The sequence below is a fragment of the Pongo abelii genome, chromosome 22 (assembly GCF_028885655.2).
Source record: "Pongo abelii isolate AG06213 chromosome 22, NHGRI_mPonAbe1-v2.0_pri, whole genome shotgun sequence".
NCBI lineage: Eukaryota > Metazoa > Chordata > Mammalia > Primates > Hominidae > Pongo > Pongo abelii.
In genome coordinates this window covers 54,627,862-54,644,061 of record NC_072007.2, presented here as the reverse complement: position 1 = coordinate 54,644,061, position 16,200 = coordinate 54,627,862, and the positions used below count along the sequence as shown (strand labels likewise).

The 16,200-nt window shown below is 56.3% G+C and overlaps 1 protein-coding gene across 2 annotated transcripts; it reads left to right on the top strand.

The window, feature by feature from the left end:
* Window positions 1-593: 593 nt before the first annotated feature.
* Window positions 594-15,012, top strand: DNMT3L (DNA methyltransferase 3 like). 2 transcript variants are annotated; one of them, XM_024239339.2, is made up of 11 exons: window positions 594-699; window positions 1,080-1,124; window positions 2,322-2,401; window positions 2,484-2,596; window positions 3,336-3,507; window positions 5,533-5,620; window positions 6,978-7,066; window positions 9,540-9,615; window positions 10,282-10,421; window positions 12,113-12,198; window positions 14,757-15,012. In XM_024239339.2, the coding sequence occupies exons 1-11, from the start codon at window positions 594-596 to the stop codon at window positions 14,920-14,922; spliced, it is 1,161 nt and encodes a 386-aa protein (XP_024095107.1). In that variant the 3' UTR covers window positions 14,923-15,012. The 2 variants fall into 2 exon arrangements, with proteins under 2 accessions (XP_024095107.1, XP_024095106.1); XM_024239338.2 differs by having other exon boundaries at window positions 14,754-15,012.
* The last annotated feature ends 1,188 nt before the right edge of the window (window positions 15,013-16,200 follow it).

The window sequence follows — 16,200 nt, the reverse complement described above, 5'->3', positions numbered from 1 at the left end:
GTTCCATGGCCCAGTCCTCCCCGGGGACCCCGATCCTGGAAGCCCCGGACCACTGGAACCTTGAACCTACCAGCTGGCTGTACCCGGAGCCGTGGCAGCAGCCCTGTGAAACCCGTGAGTCTCTCTCCCACCCCCTGACTATCCTGCCTTCGAGGGTGCAGCTGGCCAAGACCATCCCCAGGGGTCCCTGCTGGGCCTGGGGGACACTGTGGGAGGCTGGAGCATGGGGGTCCCTGAGGGGTCGAAAGCTGGGCCCAGAGGAAAGCAGGGGCTGCAGTGGCCATTGGCCCCAGGTCCTCATGAGGCCCCTGCCCTCCCCTTTTTGCCTCATCTTCCATGTTGTAACAGGGCCAGGCAGGTGGGGGCACGCCTCAGGGGACCCTCAAGCCCCTCTCAGGGCTGGCACTGGCCTTGGCTGTCCTGCCCCTCATCCCTGGGTTGGGCAGGTGGGTGTCACTGCGGGGGTTCGGGTGGCCTGAGCTAGTCAGGGTCTGCTCAGCAAGCTGCTTCCCCTGCTGGGGTGCATCAGGGATCTGAGCAGGGGCTGACGGCTTTCTCACGTCTGTGTCCATGTGTCCTGACGCGGCATCCCCATGGCAGCCATCCCAGCCCTGGACCCGGAGGCCGAGCCCAGCATGGACGTGATTTTGGTGGGATCCAGTGAGCTCTCAAGCTCCGTTTCACCCGGGACAGGCAGAGGTGAGGGCTCATCTGCTTATTGGACCAGTCACTTAGGATGCTGACCCCAGGCCTGGATGAGGTCTGGAGTTCCAGGCTTCTGGAGTATTCCTGCATTATTCAGACACCTGGGCTGGGGCAGGAGGTTCCCCACCCACAGTCTTCCCCCAGGCATGGGCGTTTAACACACCAAGATAAGGTGTGAGGGCGGGATGGCAGGGTCCTCAGGCTCCTGTGAGGGCGGGATGGCAGGGACCTCAGGCTCCTGTGAGGGCAGGATGGCAGAGACCTCAGGCTCCTGTGACTTTGGAAAAGGAATGTGTGATGCTCACTTCCTGGCGGAATTTAAATTAAGAGATCAGAGGAAGAAGAAAGGGGCTACTTCTCACCTTCTTTTCCAGATCTTATTGCATATGAAGTCAAGGCTAACCAGCGAAATATAGAAGGTGAGTGTTTGCATACTGGCCCACACCAGACAAAAGAGGCGGGGCACAGTGGCTCACACCTATAATCCCAGCACTTTGGGAGACCAACGTGGGAGGATCATTTGAGCCCAGGAGTTTGAGACCAGTCTAGGCAACATAAAAATTAACCAGGCATGGTGGCATGCACCTGTAGTCCCAGCTACTCAGGAGGCTGAGGTGGGAGGATTGCTTGAGCTAGGGAGGTCGAGGCTGCAGTGAGCTATGATAACACCACTGCACTCCAGCCTGGGTGACAGTGAGATCCTGGAAGGAGGCAGTGGACACCACTGTGCCATGTGTATCCCTTGTCCCCCTCCCAAGGCCCCTGTAGCTTCATTTAAAGCATACAGTTCAATGTATTTTAGTTTATTTACAGAGTCAGCAACCATCATCACCATCTAATTTGGGAAGGTTTTCATCACCTGGAAGAGAAAACCCATGTCTAGTAACAGTCACTCCAAATTCCCCCTTCTTGCTTCCCTTCTTTTAACTCTAGGGAACCACTCCTCGACTTTCTCTCAATGTGGGTTTGCCTTTTCTGGATCCCTTGCATTTCCATGTGAATTTAGGATCAGCCTGTCAACTCCTGCCAAAAAGCCAGCTGGGATTTTGAGAGGGCTCTGCAGATCCATTTGGGGACTCTTGCTATTTTAACAATATTAAGTCTTCTTTTTTTTTTTTTTTTTTTTTTTTTTTTTTTGAGACAGACTCTCACTCTGTCCCCTAGGCTGGAGTACAGAGGCATGATCTTGGCTCATAGCAACCTCCGTCTACCAGGTTCAGGTTCAAGTGATTCTCCTGCTTCAGCCTCCCAAGTAGCTGGGATTACAGGCACCCGTTACCATGCCCAGCTAATTTTTGTATTTTCAGTAGAGACAGGGTTTCACCATGTTGGCCAGGCTGGTCTTGAATTCCTGACCTCAGGTGATCTGTCTGCCTCGCCTCCCAAAGTGCTGGGATTACAGGCATGAGCCACCACACCCAGCCAATGTTAAATCTTCTGATCCATGAACATGGGATGTCTTTCCATTTTGTTCCATCTTCCTTAACATCTTCCAACAATGCTTTGCAGTTTTCAGTGTATAAGCCTCATATTTGTTTGGCTAAATTTATTCCTAAGTCGTCTGCTGCATTTGACAGCACTGGGAAAACACAGTGTGCTTTGAATGTTTCTTTTAGACATCTGCATCTGCTGCGGAAGTCTCCAGGTTCACACACAGCACCCTCTGTTTGAGGGAGGGATCTGTGCCCCGTGTAAGGTAGGCAGGAAGGCTGGGAGTGACTCCCTCATGGCCTCAGAGCAGGGATGACACAAGCCAGCCTTGCTTTGCTCCTTCCAAGGACAAGTTCCTGGATGCCCTCTTCCTGTACGACGATGACGGGTACCAATCCTACTGCTCCATCTGCTGCTCTGGAGAGACACTGCTCATCTGCGGAAACCCTGATTGCACCCGGTGAGGCGAGGGGCCTGCCCAGGGCGGGTGAAGGGGCTGAGGACACACCCATCCTTTCAGCTACTCATTCTGGAGTGTGGGTGGGTTTTTCTCCCAAATGGATGATTTCCCTGAGAGCTTCTGATTTCTGTCTCCAATGCGTCATTTGGCATAGAGTCCTGAGCTATGGGAGGCGGGTGTCTATGGTTGGCGATTGTGATTTTTCTTTTCAGTCTTGGTATTGCCACATCACTGCGCAGGGGAGCGATGGAAACCCCACACCCCAGGCTTCCAGTCATGACCGGGGTGACAAGAGGCATGTTCACCCCTCACTCGTTAGTCCCTCACCTCGGCTCCCTCCGTGGGCTCCTCTCCTGGGTCCTTCTGGGCCATTCTTGTATTTACAGCTCCCCTTGCCTCACGTTCTCTCCCCCAGCTGGTGTTGCTACATTTGGTTTTGCTGGGAGTCCCTACACTGTTTCTGCAGGCTCGAGTCTGGGGGCAGACAGGTGGCTTAGGGGGTTCCTTGGATCTGTCATTGCCTGTGAATCCATCTCCCTGTCTTCTGCACCTGGGTCGGCTCCTGTCACTCTGTGTCTCTAGGAAGGACCGTGTCCCCCTTCCCAGTCCACCACCTGATCTTCCTAAAGGGAGCTCCAGCGTGACTTTTCCCCCCAAAACAAGGCTCAGGCCCACCTCTGCCATCCTCAGGAGAGGCGGGCTGTCATGTCCGCTGCTGTGGTTTTCTGTTTGGCCTTAGATGCTACTGCTTCGAGTGTGTGGATAGCCTGGTCAGCCCCGGGACCTCAGGGAAGGTGCATGCCATGAGCAACTGGGTGTGCTACCTGTGCCTGCCCTCCTCCCGAAGCGGGCTGCTGCAGCGTCGGAGGAAGTGGCGCAGCCAGCTCAAGGCCTTCTACGACCGAGAGTCGGTAAGGAGCCCGTGGAGGGGCAGGACCCGGCAGCAGCAGGCCCTGACTTACGGCCTTCCCTCGGTTCCTGCTGCAGAATGCAGGCGCGCCGATGGGCACCACAGCTGCAAGCTCGGAGCACACACTCTTTCCTGGGTTCCTCTCCGATAGTGGCTTCCATTGGGTGGTGGCTTTGGGAACTGCTTTGGCAGTTTTGTTGCTTCCAAGCCTAGGAACGAGGCCTTGGTAGCAGATAGGAGAGGGGCCGGGAGAGGGTGGCTGGCACGTCTCAAAGTCCAGTCCTCAGGAGCAAATGCCTGGGCTTGTGCTGCCCAGGTGTGGGCCGTTTTGGGAGTCCAGCCGGGGAGCCAGGGGGGCCGGCAGGAACCTCAGACAAAGGCAGAGAAGGTGGAATTGTGTCCCTCTCAGAGGGACACCCAAGTCTCCATCCCGTACCTGTGAATGTGATCTTATTTGGAAACAGGGTTTTTGCAGATGTAATTTAGTTAAGGATCGCGAGATGAAATCATTCCAGATTTAGGGTGGGCCCTCAATGCAGCGACTAGTGTCATTGTAAGAGATTTGGGAAATGGAGACGGAGAAGACAGCCACCTGATGATGGAGGCAGAGACTGCAGTGAGGCGTCCACCAGCCATGGGTGCCAGCAGCCCAAGGAGTTGGGGGAGAGGCCTGGCACATCCTCGCTTGGCGCCTTCTGAGGGAGGCACGCCTGCCGGCACACCTTCACTTCAAAACCTCTGGCCTCCTGAGCTGTGAAAGAATAATTTCTGCTGTGCTAAGTCCCCTGGTCTGTTTTTTATTTTTTTATTTTTGAGATGGAGTTTTGCTCTTGTTGCCCAGGCTGGAGTGCAATAGCACCATCTTGGCTCACTGCAACCTCGGCCTCCCAGGTTCAAGTGATTCTCCTTCCTGCCTCCTGAGTACCTGGGATTAGTCACCCGCTACCACACCCGGCTAATTCTGTACTTTTAGTAGAGATGGGGTTTCACCATGTTAGCCAGGCTGGTCTCGAACTCCTGACCTCAAGTGGTCCACCTGCTTCAGCCTCCCAAATTGCTGGGATGACAGGCATGAGCCACCGGGCCCAGCCCCTCCAGTCTGTTTTAATTTGCAGGCCAGCCACGGGAAGCTCCTATAGAAGGGGTGTGGCCCCTGGTGAGGCGGCCAGCGGGGAGCAAGGGACGCCTGAGCTGACCATGAAACTGCACTGGCCTCCAGCTCACATTTGTTAAGGTTGAACGAAATCATCTCTCCCTGCCTAGCAAGCTTCAGCCTGCTCCGATTCGAAGGAAAGGGTCAGATGGGAAGGTATTTTATAGGAACAGAGCCTAGCACTCTGAAAGCCGAGGCCCCCGAGTTTTGGGCCTTGGGGGTTGGCCCTTTAACAGGGAGCATGTGAGGCCAGAGCTGGCTGCCCGCCTGGCCCATCAGGTTGGCAGGGGCAGGGAAAACCACAGGCCTCACCTGCCCCGAGGCTCACCTCTCCCCGGCATCTCTGGCCTTGGGGCTCTCTTCTCCGAGGTTCTGGAAGCTGCCTGGGTGAGCAAGACCAGCCTGGCCAATATGGTGAAACTCCGTCTCTACTAAAAATACAAAAATTAGCCAGGCATGGTGGCATGTGCCCGTGATCCCAGCTACTCGGGAGGGTGAAGCAGGAGAATCGCTTGAACCCGGGAGGCGGAGGTTGCAGTGAGCCAAGATTGCACCATTGCACTCCAGCCTGGGTGACAGAGCAAGACTCCATCTCAAAAAAAAAAAAATTAGCAAACCCCTCCACACGTACTGTCTCTCAGCTGGAGACAGGTCAGAGTGGGAGACTGAGGCTGGGGCGGGGGTGGAGTTGGCCTTCCTTGGGGGGGCAGTGCTGGTCAGGACAGGCCCAGTCAACCTCAGCAGGTGTGTCTTAGGTGTGTCTCTGGTGAGTCTCGAGTAAGTGTTCATCCAGGGAAGAATTTTCATTGTAACTCAAGGGCTCTGTAACCAAGTAGCCGGCACAATGTCCTGTTTTGGTTTTTTAATAAATAGGAGAATCCCCTTGAGATGTTCGAAACTGTGCCTGTGTGGAGGAGACAGCCGGTCCGGGTGCTGTCCCTTTTTGAAGACATCAAGAAAGGTGAGTCAGTGACGTCCCAAAGACACACATGGAAAGATGCCTCCACACACCTGACTGCCCCTCGGGCCACCCCCCGGGACTCCCCACCCCCTCTCCTAGGCCGGCCAGCTGCTGGTGTCCTGCACCCTTCCCCACCCTGGGCCCATGCTTTCCCTGCACTGGGGCCTTTGGAAATGGCGCTCATCTTCTGGGCCCCGCAGGCACAGCCAAATCCATGAAGACACTCCCGCTCCTCTGGCCGTTAGGGATGGGTCCCGCTGGGACACCCACTAAGGCCCACAGTGTCTCAGAGCGGCCTCACGCGGGAGCACATATCTGCCCCACGCAGCCGACCAGGAGCCTGATCCCACAGCGCCTGCGCAGCCTGCCCAAGGTCTTGCTGCCCAGGCGGGGCTGAGAAAGCCGGGGCCTCCTCCAAGGCCTTTCCAGGGCTCTGCAGCTCACACCAGCTGCAGAGTGGAGTGGACTCCACCGCTCTGTGGATTTCCTAGCCAGAGGTGACATCGCATCCCAGAAATGCCTGGTGCTGTAATACAGTCCTTGACATCCTTTTTTTTTTTTTTGAGGCGGAGTCTCGCTCTGTTGGCCAGGCTCGATCTCGGCTCGCTGCATCTCCGCCCCCAGGTTCAACCAATTCTCCTGCCTCAACCTCCCGAGTAGCTGGGATTACAGGTGCTCGCCACCACACCCAGCTAATTTTTGTGTTTTTAGTAGAGACAGGGTTTCACCATGTTGGCCAGGCTGGTCTTGAACTCCTGACCTCAGGTGATCCATCCGCCTCGGACTCCCAATATGCTGGAATTACAGGCTTGAGCCTCTGTGCCCAGCCATACTTGATGCTCTTAAATCAATACTTGGCAATGTTTGCTTGTTTAGCTTGTTGTGAGACAAAAACCTCCATCCTTAATCCTCCTGCCATGTCATTAAAAAGATAAAGCTGGGCGGGGTGCAGTGGCTCACACGTGTAATCCCAACACTTTGGGAGGCTGAAGTGGGTGGATCATTTGAGGTCAGGAGTTGGAGACCAGCCTGGTCAACATGGTGAAACCCTGTCTACTAAAAATACAAAAAAATTAGCCGGGCGTGGTGGCACATGCCTGTAGTCCCAGCTACTGGGGAGGCTGAGGCAGGGGAATCGCTTGAACCTGGGAGGCGGAGGTTGCAGTGAGCCAAGATCGCACCACTGCACTGCAGCCTGGGCAACAGAACGAGACTCCACCTCAAAACAACAACAAAAATATAAAGTTGGCTCCTTAATGGTAGGAGGGTCCTCCGATCAGCTGTCAGCCTTTTCGAGTCCCTGTAGGGGCACAATCCATGCTCACCCTCTGGGCCCTTCTGGTCTCTCCCCATCCAGAGCTGACGAGTTTGGGCTTTTTGGAAAGTGGTTCTGACGCGGGACAACTGAAGCACGTGGATGATGTCACAGACACGGTGAGGAAGGATGTGAGTACCGCCGCGCACTCTCAGACACTAGCGGGAGCAGGGGTGCAAGCTTCCTCAGAGGAAATGCCAAGGATGAGGCAGGCAAGGAGGCGGCAGCAGGGGCTGTGAGGAGTCCCGAACACACGGGGGCCTCTCGGCAGCCCGGTGGGGGTCCTGGGTCTGGCAAGAGTCAGCCCCCGCGCCAGCCCAGCCACCACAGTGATGCCCCGCAGCGGAGGGCTGAGCAGCACGTTTTGGTGGTCCCAGCATTGCCCAGAGCCCAGAGCTCAGAGCAGGGCAGTTGGGCAAACATCTTGTCCAACATCTTGAAATCCAAGTAGCCAATTTCCACTGCCTGTGATGGGGCACTGTCTGGCAAGGAGGGGCTGAACCCCCACTCCACCCTCTAAAACGAGGAGGCCGAGCCTTGACCTGGACAACTGGTCACTATTTGAAAGCATCCTCCCGCTGCTGGAAGGAGGTGACACAGCTCCAGCCGTGCGTTCCCCCCGTGGGCCAGATTCCCCACTGCCCTGGTGCCTTCCCATGCCGCTGTTAGAGAAGCATGAGCAGCTGCCTATGTACAAGTCTTTTGGGGGGTCCCAGCCTGGCACCAGCAGCCCCCCTCACCTCCGCTGTCCCCACCCCGCCATGCCTTTTCGACACTCGGAGACCCTCAGGTCGCACCTGCCGTCAACAGTTAGGTTTATCCACTTGCTACATCATGGAAGGACACAAAAGGATGCTCCGGAGGCATGAGGAGTTTGGGGCTAATGGGATTCGGGCTGTTATGTGATTTGATGGGGTCCAGGGAAGTGGGGTCCATTGTAGACTGGTGCTATCAGGAGACGGGGTTCTGATATTTGACTATCTTGTTAAGTTTTGGGGGGCTTTTTTGTTTTTTGTTTTTTTGAGATGGAGTCTCACTCTGTTGCCCAGGCTAGAGTGCAGTGGCACAATCTGGGCTCACTGCAACCTCCGCCTCCAAGGTTCAGGCGAGTCTCCTGCCTCAGCTTCCCAAGTAGCTGGTATTGCAGGCACCCGCCACCACGCCCAGCTGATTTTTTGTATTTTTTAGTAGAGACGGGGTTTCACCATATTGGCCAGGCTGGTCTTGAACTCCTGATCTCAGGTGATCCGCCTGCTTTGGCCTCCTAAAGTGCTGGGATTACACACGTTAGCCACCGCATCCAGCTGTTAATTTTTATTTAAGAAGAATGACAGAGTGAGGGCCATCACTGTTAATGAAGCCAGTGTTGCTCACAGCCTCCCCTTGGTCACTTTTTGTGACTAAAGGGCACGTGTTCAGGCAAGATTGTTGGATGGCTGTGTTTTGTCTTCTTCCAGCTCGGCCATGAAATAGCCTGGTCCTTGGTACTCTGTGGGGGCTGTTTCTGTTCAGCAGGGAAGGCTCTGCCCTTGATGTTAGCTCCTGGAGGGCTGCGGACAGCGCCTTCTGTGTTCACAGATGCCAGTTAGTTACTTCTTTAGGTAGTCTGCATGTTGGGCCTCCCAGGACTGGTTCTCTAAGGGCAATGTGATGACAGACAGAAAAACCAAATTCTGCCAAAGTTTTTAAATAGGTTTATTCTGAGCCAATAAGAATGACCATGGCCTGGGAAATAGTCTTAAGAGGTCCCGAGGAAGTACACCTGAGGCGGTCAATTACAATTTGGTTTTATTTATTTATTTATTTATTTTTATTTTTTTATTTTATTTTTATTTTATTTATTTATTTTTGAGACGGAGTCTTGCTCTGTCACCCAGGCTGGAGGGCAGTGGCGTGATCTCGGCTCACTGCAAGCTCCGCCTCCCGGGTTCACGTCATTCTCCTGCCTCAGCCTCCCGAGTAGCTGGGACTACAGGCGCCCGCCACCACGCCCGGCTAATTTTTTTGTATTTTTAGTAGAGACGGGGTTTCATCGTGTTAGCCAGGATGGTCTCCATCTCCTGACCTTGTTACAGGCGTGAGCCACCGCGGCCGGCACAATTGGTTTTATACATTTCAGGGAGATGGGAACTGCAGGTGGAATCAGAAAACAGTACATGGGCCGGGCGAGGTAGTAGAAAGGAATGCTTGAGTTAAAATAAGGAGGTCTGCTGTCTGTCGTGTGATACCATGGCAGAGTCCCAATATACCGGGTTAAAAACACCCATTCCACAAGCTTTTGTGGTTCGTAAGGCGTGATTCCCCTACGCTCCTCAGAAAGGAATTTGAGCAAGAAAAAATAAAGGCAGAATTCAGTCCCCAAATGCATGGCACAGAGTCTTCACCACAGACCCGGAGCATTCTCCTCTGGGCTCCAGGCAGGCAGCCCCTGAGGCTGGTGGTGGCTGTGGATGGCTCTGCCCTAATGGGCTCCACTCCTCGGCTTGCCCCGGCCTGTGGGACCTGCGAGCTGAGCAGGGTCTGCCCTGGGGTCATCTCGTGCTGCCGTACACAACCTTGCCCACTGTTGCTGCCTCTCAGCGCCCACGCCCCTCTGTCCTGCAGGTGGAGGAGTGGGGACCCTTCGATCTTGTGTACGGCGCCACACCTCTCCTGGGCCACACCAGTGACCGTCCTCCCAGTGAGTGATGCTTCAGTTCTGGCAGCCTGTCCCCACCACCCCTGCCTCCTCTCCTCTCTCCTCACACCTCCATGCCAGGGCAGAAACTGCAAATTGTCAGCATTTTTCAAAAACAGCTTTATCGAGGCACCACTGATATACAGTAAGTTGCACGCACTCAGTGTGTCCGACTGGATGAATTCTGAGCTAGCTCCACACCCATGCACCCTTCATCATGAGCAACAGAGTAAGCGTCCCCATCACTGCAGGCTTCCCTGTGCCCCCAAGCCTCCTGCTGACCCCGTGCAGCCCCCAGCGTGCCCACATCACTGCAGCTCACGTGTCCTCTGGAGCTTCCTCTAAAAGGCGGTATTTGTACCGCGGCACGCGCTCTGCGTCAGCTCCTCCCTCGGGGTTGCCTGTCTGTCTCTTCCCAACTCTAGGCCTGCCTGGGGGAGGAGGGGTCCTTGCACCTCTGTAGCCCCAGCACTGGGCAGGGCTCCATTGCTGCTGGAGGGACAGGGGCAGGGGGACCCCTCAGACCCAGGCCGGTGTGTCCCCTAGACCCCCTCAGCCCTGTTCTTAAGCTCCAGTTTCCTTAGGCCCCCACCCAGATGCACCTGAACAGCGCCCCTATTACCAGCCCCCCCGGACCCCCCTCAGCCCTGCCCCCTCACCCCACTCCAGGCTGGTACCTGTTCCAGTTCCACCGGCTCCTGCAGTACGCACGGCCCAAGCTAGGCAGCCCCAGACCCTTCTTCTGGATGTTTGTGGACAATCTGGTGCTCAACAAAGAAGACGAGGACGTCGCATGTCGCTTCCTGGAGGTGTGTGCAGGGCTGCGTGGGCCTCCCTCTGACCCCTGCCCACGTGAGGGAGGGGCTTTTCTGGTGGAGCTCTGTCTACACCCCAGGCTCCGGGCCTGGGTCCTTGCGGCCCCTGGTTTCCAGGTGTGTATGGGGCCCAGGAGAGCTGCTGTGCAGTCCAGGCAGGGACCGTGGCCTGGGACACGAAGCCCCTTCAAGGACAGCATTGGAGGGCAGTCCCACCTCACACCACTCCTGTGCTCACAGAACACGGCCTCGGGGGCTTACCTCCTACCCCTGCCCCCTCAGTCTCCACACACACACATGCACATCACACCACACACACTCACAGGTGCACACACACTGCAGTGTACATGTGCACAGTCACTGTACACATGCACCACACACAGGGACACACTTGCCACATACACACAGGCACACTACGTGCAAGCGTACTCACACCACACACATACAGCCTTTTCTTCACATGCCTGAATCCTGATTGTCAGAGCAGCCACTTCTGGACTCAGTTGATGGGTCCCCTCTGGGGCTGATGGGCCAGGTGTTCCAGACACTTCCAGGGCTGGGGAGGGACAGCCACACCTCAGCCACAGGACACAGGCGTGAGGCTCAGGAGGGGAAAGTTCCTCATGCTCTCAGGTTCCATGGAGGGGCTACAACCTGCGGGGGCCCGACCCGCCGAGTGGGCAGCACCTGTGGGCCGGAGCGTTTGCTGGGGGCCCAGGCAGCGTCGAGGTTCCTTTGATGCTGGAATCTCGTCGAGTGGCTGGAATGCAAATCCAGCTATTCGGAAGGGGAGCAAATGCCATGAGCTGAAAATCACAAGGTCTGTGCTTTTAGAGCAGGAGACTTTGTTTCTGTAAAGGGGCACAGCCTGCAAGGCCCCGTCCCCCAGGCTGGGAAGCACGGCCTCCGCCAAGACCAGAGGAGCCAGGAGGAGGCACTTCGAAGGGGAGGGGTGGCTGGGGCAGGAGCTCTGTGTGGCTAAACGTACATATGCAGCAGGTTATGGAGGGGCAGTGAATATTCATGAAGGGGGTCCTGCTGCATGCGTACTGAACAAAATGCATGTAACATACGACCTGTGTTCACTCTGGGGTGGAGTCTTAACATGTCAGTGTGTCGCAATGAGGCCCTAAACCTCAGAGGTCATCTCCGGACACAGGCACTCAAGTGCGCAGCCTCTGTAAACCGGCCGGAGCCGGTCCATGGTTGGAGGTCCCTTATCAGGAGGAGGTTCCTAAAGTCAGTCTCCTGCCCAGTCAGAGCTGTGGTCATGGCTGTGGAACGTGGTCAGTTGGCGTCTGCAGGTGGATGAGCTACAGTTGTTTGAAACTTGCTCACCACGGGGCCAGTGCGTGTTTAGCCGCTGCAGAAAAAGAAGCAGCTGTGGCGTGAGAGCAGAGTCCGTCCTCTCAGTGTAGGGTACGCGGCTCGACCCTTGCCTGGCGCGGCCTGAGGTCCTGCTTGTAATTTGATATCTTATTGCCACAGAGTCTGTCTGTCAGTTTAAAATAATTCATCAGCATTTTTCTTCAAAGGTGATTTATAAGAAAAAAGGACGTAGGGAACACAGTCTGGCTAGAAAGTCCATTGGCCACTCAGGGCCATTGGCGGCTGAGGCCAGTGGGCCTGTGGGGGGTGCTTACCGTCCAGGTCCCCTGACCCATGGCCAACCCTCCCGCCCCCAGATGGAGCCAGTCACCATCCCAGATGTCCACGGCGGATCCCTGCAGAATGCTGTCCGTGTGTGGAGCAACATCCCAGCCATAAGGAGGTATTTCCTGGGCAGCTGAAAGCGTTCAGGGTCAAGGGGAACATGGACCCAGAAGTGGGGCTCACTGAGGAAATGGGGTCTGTCTAGCAGAGCCAAGCCCAGAGCAGCCTCTGTCCCCCAGTGGGACTGCGGTCGGCCTTTGGGGCCACCCTGAGACCCTGAAGGCCCCAAAGCCTGAGGATGCCCCTTTCCCCTTGGGGAGCTTCTCCAGCACTGGCTCTCAGCTCCAGCCCCTGGACACTCATACGTGCCATGGCGGCCTGGCCCTGGATCGGCTGCAGCCCCAGGCTTTCACTCCGTGTGGCCTCTCCACCTCCCTTGCACACCCAGAAGCTCATGAGTGCTCACACTCAGCCACATTCACACGACTCACTTGCACGATCATCCACACACCTGTGCTCACACATGCACACACACATATACAGTCATTCCCACAGTCACGCTCATCCACACACCTGTGCTCACACATGCACACACACGCACAGTCATTCCCACTGTCACGCTCATCCACACGCCTGTGTGCTCATATGTGCACACACACATATACAGTCATTCCCACGGTCATGCTCATCCATACGCCTGTGTGCTCATGCGCACACACACAGTCATCCCCACAGTCATGCTCATCCACACACCCACATGCTCCCTCAGTCACATCCTCACACAAGCACACTCACGACTAGCACATGCATCCACATGGTCACATGTGCTCACAATCACACAGGCACACACGCATCAGTCTCACCCACCCACACGCTTGCACCCCCTACAGTGCACTCCTGGGCTGCCCTCCCCACCTTTTAGGGCCTTGAACACACGGCCCCACCCCACGCACCCTCTCTGCGGCTGAGCACCCCCTCCTGCTGCCCCCACGGCCTCTCCCAGCTGCCCCCGCCCCTCGACAGCCTTTCCAGGCAGCCCAGACTTGACGCCCTCCAGCCAACTGCCCATCCATCCCCTCACTCCCACACTCGCCTGGCGTGCCTCGCTCATATGTGCATTCGTGTGGAACACGCGCTTTCTGGCTCAGCTGAGTCATGTCTCCTCCTGCCTGAGAGTGAGTTCTGGAAACTTACTCCCTCTCACCTCCCGGGTTGCAGCATCTCCCACGTCACCACCGAGGCACGATCCTGTTGCCTGGCACCTGCTAAGGCATGGCACCCACAGGTCCTGCTGGCCTGGCCTCCCCTGGATTTGAGTTTGGGGCTGAGCTGAAGCACTTTTCCAGAATGCTTTCTCTTCAGAAGCCCTCTCACCTGCATGCCGGCCTTTGCACAACCTCCCCCTAACCCTAAGCCTGTTCCCCACCATGTCACTTCCTGGGAGGCCATGCCAGGCTCTGTGGGGCTGGGTGAGCAGGGGTGAAGGTGGGGGCAGACCCAGCAACACCTGTGTGCGTTACAGGCCATGCCTTACCTGCTGCCTGGCCCCAGAGGCTCCTTGGCCCCCGGAGGCTCCATGCTTCCACACAGCAATGAGAGAACAGCGCCCCATCAGGGTTCTTAAGTGGCAGGTGCAGCCAGACCCGGGGTTGAAAGGCTGCTCCACAAAAGGCGCCTCCCTCCGCTCCAGTGGCCACACCTGCGGCCCCTGCAGGCTTGGGCCGTGGGCTGGCAGCTGCTCCTTCCCAGGCCCCCTTTCTGAGCGAGGCCCCACAGAGCTCACAGGGTTTGGAGGGGCTGGATGCACCTGAGCTGTGATCCTGGGGTCACCTGGTTCCCAGAAGGAGGCTGGCAGTTCCTTCCCACAGGTTTCCCTGCCAGGCTCCTGGGTGTCTCAACAGTGACATGAGAGACACCCACTCACTGAAAGGAGAAATCATTTTGCGGAGGTGGCCACCATCAACCCCCAGGATGGTTAAGGACAGTCCCCACTACCCTAGGGAGGGTGCGGAGGGGGACACTGTATCTGGCACTTCACTCGCAGCCTTCACCCCAAAGTAAACTGAGAAATGTTCCTGGCCTTAAGTGGGGTGGCTGGGAGCAGGAGAGTGGGTGTTGGTGCCAAGTCTGCAAAGCCTGTCTTCCTCAAGGGCTCCTCACAGCAGGCTGGCAGGGGACCTTTCCTCTCCCCACCTGCCTTCCTGTGCCCAGGGCTGGGGCTCCCGGCACAGGCAGCCCCAGGAACCCACGGGTCGGCTTTTGTGATAGAATTCCCTGGGAATGCTCGCTGACTGCGAGGGTTTGGCCAGCTTTTGCCCGGAGTCCTGTCCTTTCCTCTGTGGGGGTGCTGCCCAGGGATGGTGACATCCTCTAGCGATGGCCCTGGAGCTCGCTGTTCACACGGAGTGACCCCCAGCCTGCTTCCCAGGGGACCAGCCCCCGGCTGGGGGAGGTAGGAGGCAGGGGAGTCATCTGGTCCCCTGCCGCTCACTCCACCTCCATGAGAAAAACTCCCAGAATCAGGCGGGGGTTCCGGGGGGGTCCCAGGCACCTGGGACAACTGAGAGACTGGCTGTTCCCCTCACCCCCTCGCAGCGATTCCTTCCCAGCCCCATCTCCGGGCCGCCTGGTGGGCGCTGTGCTTGCTCACAACCTTCCCTCCCCTCCTCTCAGCAGCAGGCACTTGGCTCTGGTTTCGGAAGAAGAATTGTCCCTGCTGGCCCAGAACAGGCAGAGCTCGAAGCTCGCGGCCAAGTGGCCCACCAAACTGGTGAAGAACTGCTTTCTCCCCCTAAGAGAATATTTCAAGTATTTTTCAACAGAACTCACTTCCTCTTTATAAATGAGTCACTATACTGTGAAAAAGAAAAGACTTTTCCTAGAACAAAGGTAATTTTCTTCACATTGTCTCTTTCCTCTTCGGATTCTTGTTTTATTTGCTCGTCTCTGGTTTTTTTGCGTCGTCACTGTGGACCCACGTTCCGTTGGGTTCTGGAGACTCAGGGTCTGTCCCCCATCACGCTGGCTCATGGGGCGGGGCGAGGCCCACGCCGCTGTGCACAGGACCACACATGGTGGTGCACATTGTACTTCCCGAAAGCATTTCTGTGTTCTAGTTGAGAAGTTCAAGTATATTATAAGATAGTTATTGGTCAGTCTGGTGTTTTATGTATAGGCACAGCCATCTGTCACCCTGCAGGGCATGGGGTGGAGGCCAGAAGTGAGCAGGAGGTGTCTTCGGAGCGCCTGCGCCCTGTCCCACATGATGCACTTTCTGCCGGGGCCTTCCCCATGAGACCGCTGTTTGCGTTCATAGAGAAACCACGCACCCTGACGGTAGCTGCACCAAACAGCCTGGACCTTTGCAGAAGTACAGGACCTCGGCCTTGGCAGGCAAAGGAGGGACCTGCCGAACAGACAGTGCGGAGGCCAAGGCCAGATCCACACACAAAGGATGTCACTTTTGGGTCCTACCCCAGGTGGTATTGCTTGCAAAAAGCAGGGCTCCCCCTGGCCCTTGCAGTCTGAGTCTGAGTGAGGATAAACCCAGCAGAAAGCTCTGCCTCAGGCTGGGCTCGAATCACAGGAAATGAATCTTACAGGGGAACTTTAGGGTCTGCACTGGGACTATTAGTGGTACGTAAAATGCTTTGTGGAAGAAAGTTTAAAATTGGACACTTTGAAGGTTAAAAATGTGTATCTGGAAGTAGAATAGAAGCCTTCACTTGAATTAACATGACTGAATGCCTCTCCCATCTTGGGACAGTCCTGGATGCTTACGTCTCACGTCCAGGGATGAATTTAGCAAGCTCTGTAATGACCCCGGGGTTCCTGAAGGCACAGAAGGAGCACAGGTGAGGGCATCCAAGTGCAAATGAGCCCTCTGGGGAGGCCGTGCTTGAGCTGACACATAACGGGGTTGAAGCCATCGTGAGCCCATGGGCACGGGCCAGGCGGGGTGGTGAGAGCTCCAGACAGGGCGGGCTGGGCTCAGGCTGCGTCCATCCAGGGAACCAGTGTCATGGGCCCAACATAACTCGTGCTCAGTTTCTGTGAGGGTTGCTTCAAAGCAGGGGCCCAGGGCACTGTGAGGGGCTTTCTGCCACCCAAAATGCATTTT

Coding starts and splice junctions, on each gene's coding strand:
- DNMT3L (XM_024239338.2), top strand. CDS start 594: ATGGCAGCCATCCCAGCCCTGGACCCGGAGGCCGAGCCCAGCATGGAC. Junction 2,402..2,483: donor GGATCTGTGCCCCGTGTAAG/GTAGGCAGGAAG, acceptor GCTCCTTCCAAG/GACAAGTTCCTGGATGCCCT. Junction 5,621..6,977: donor TTTTGAAGACATCAAGAAAG/GTGAGTCAGTGA, acceptor CTCCCCATCCAG/AGCTGACGAGTTTGGGCTTT.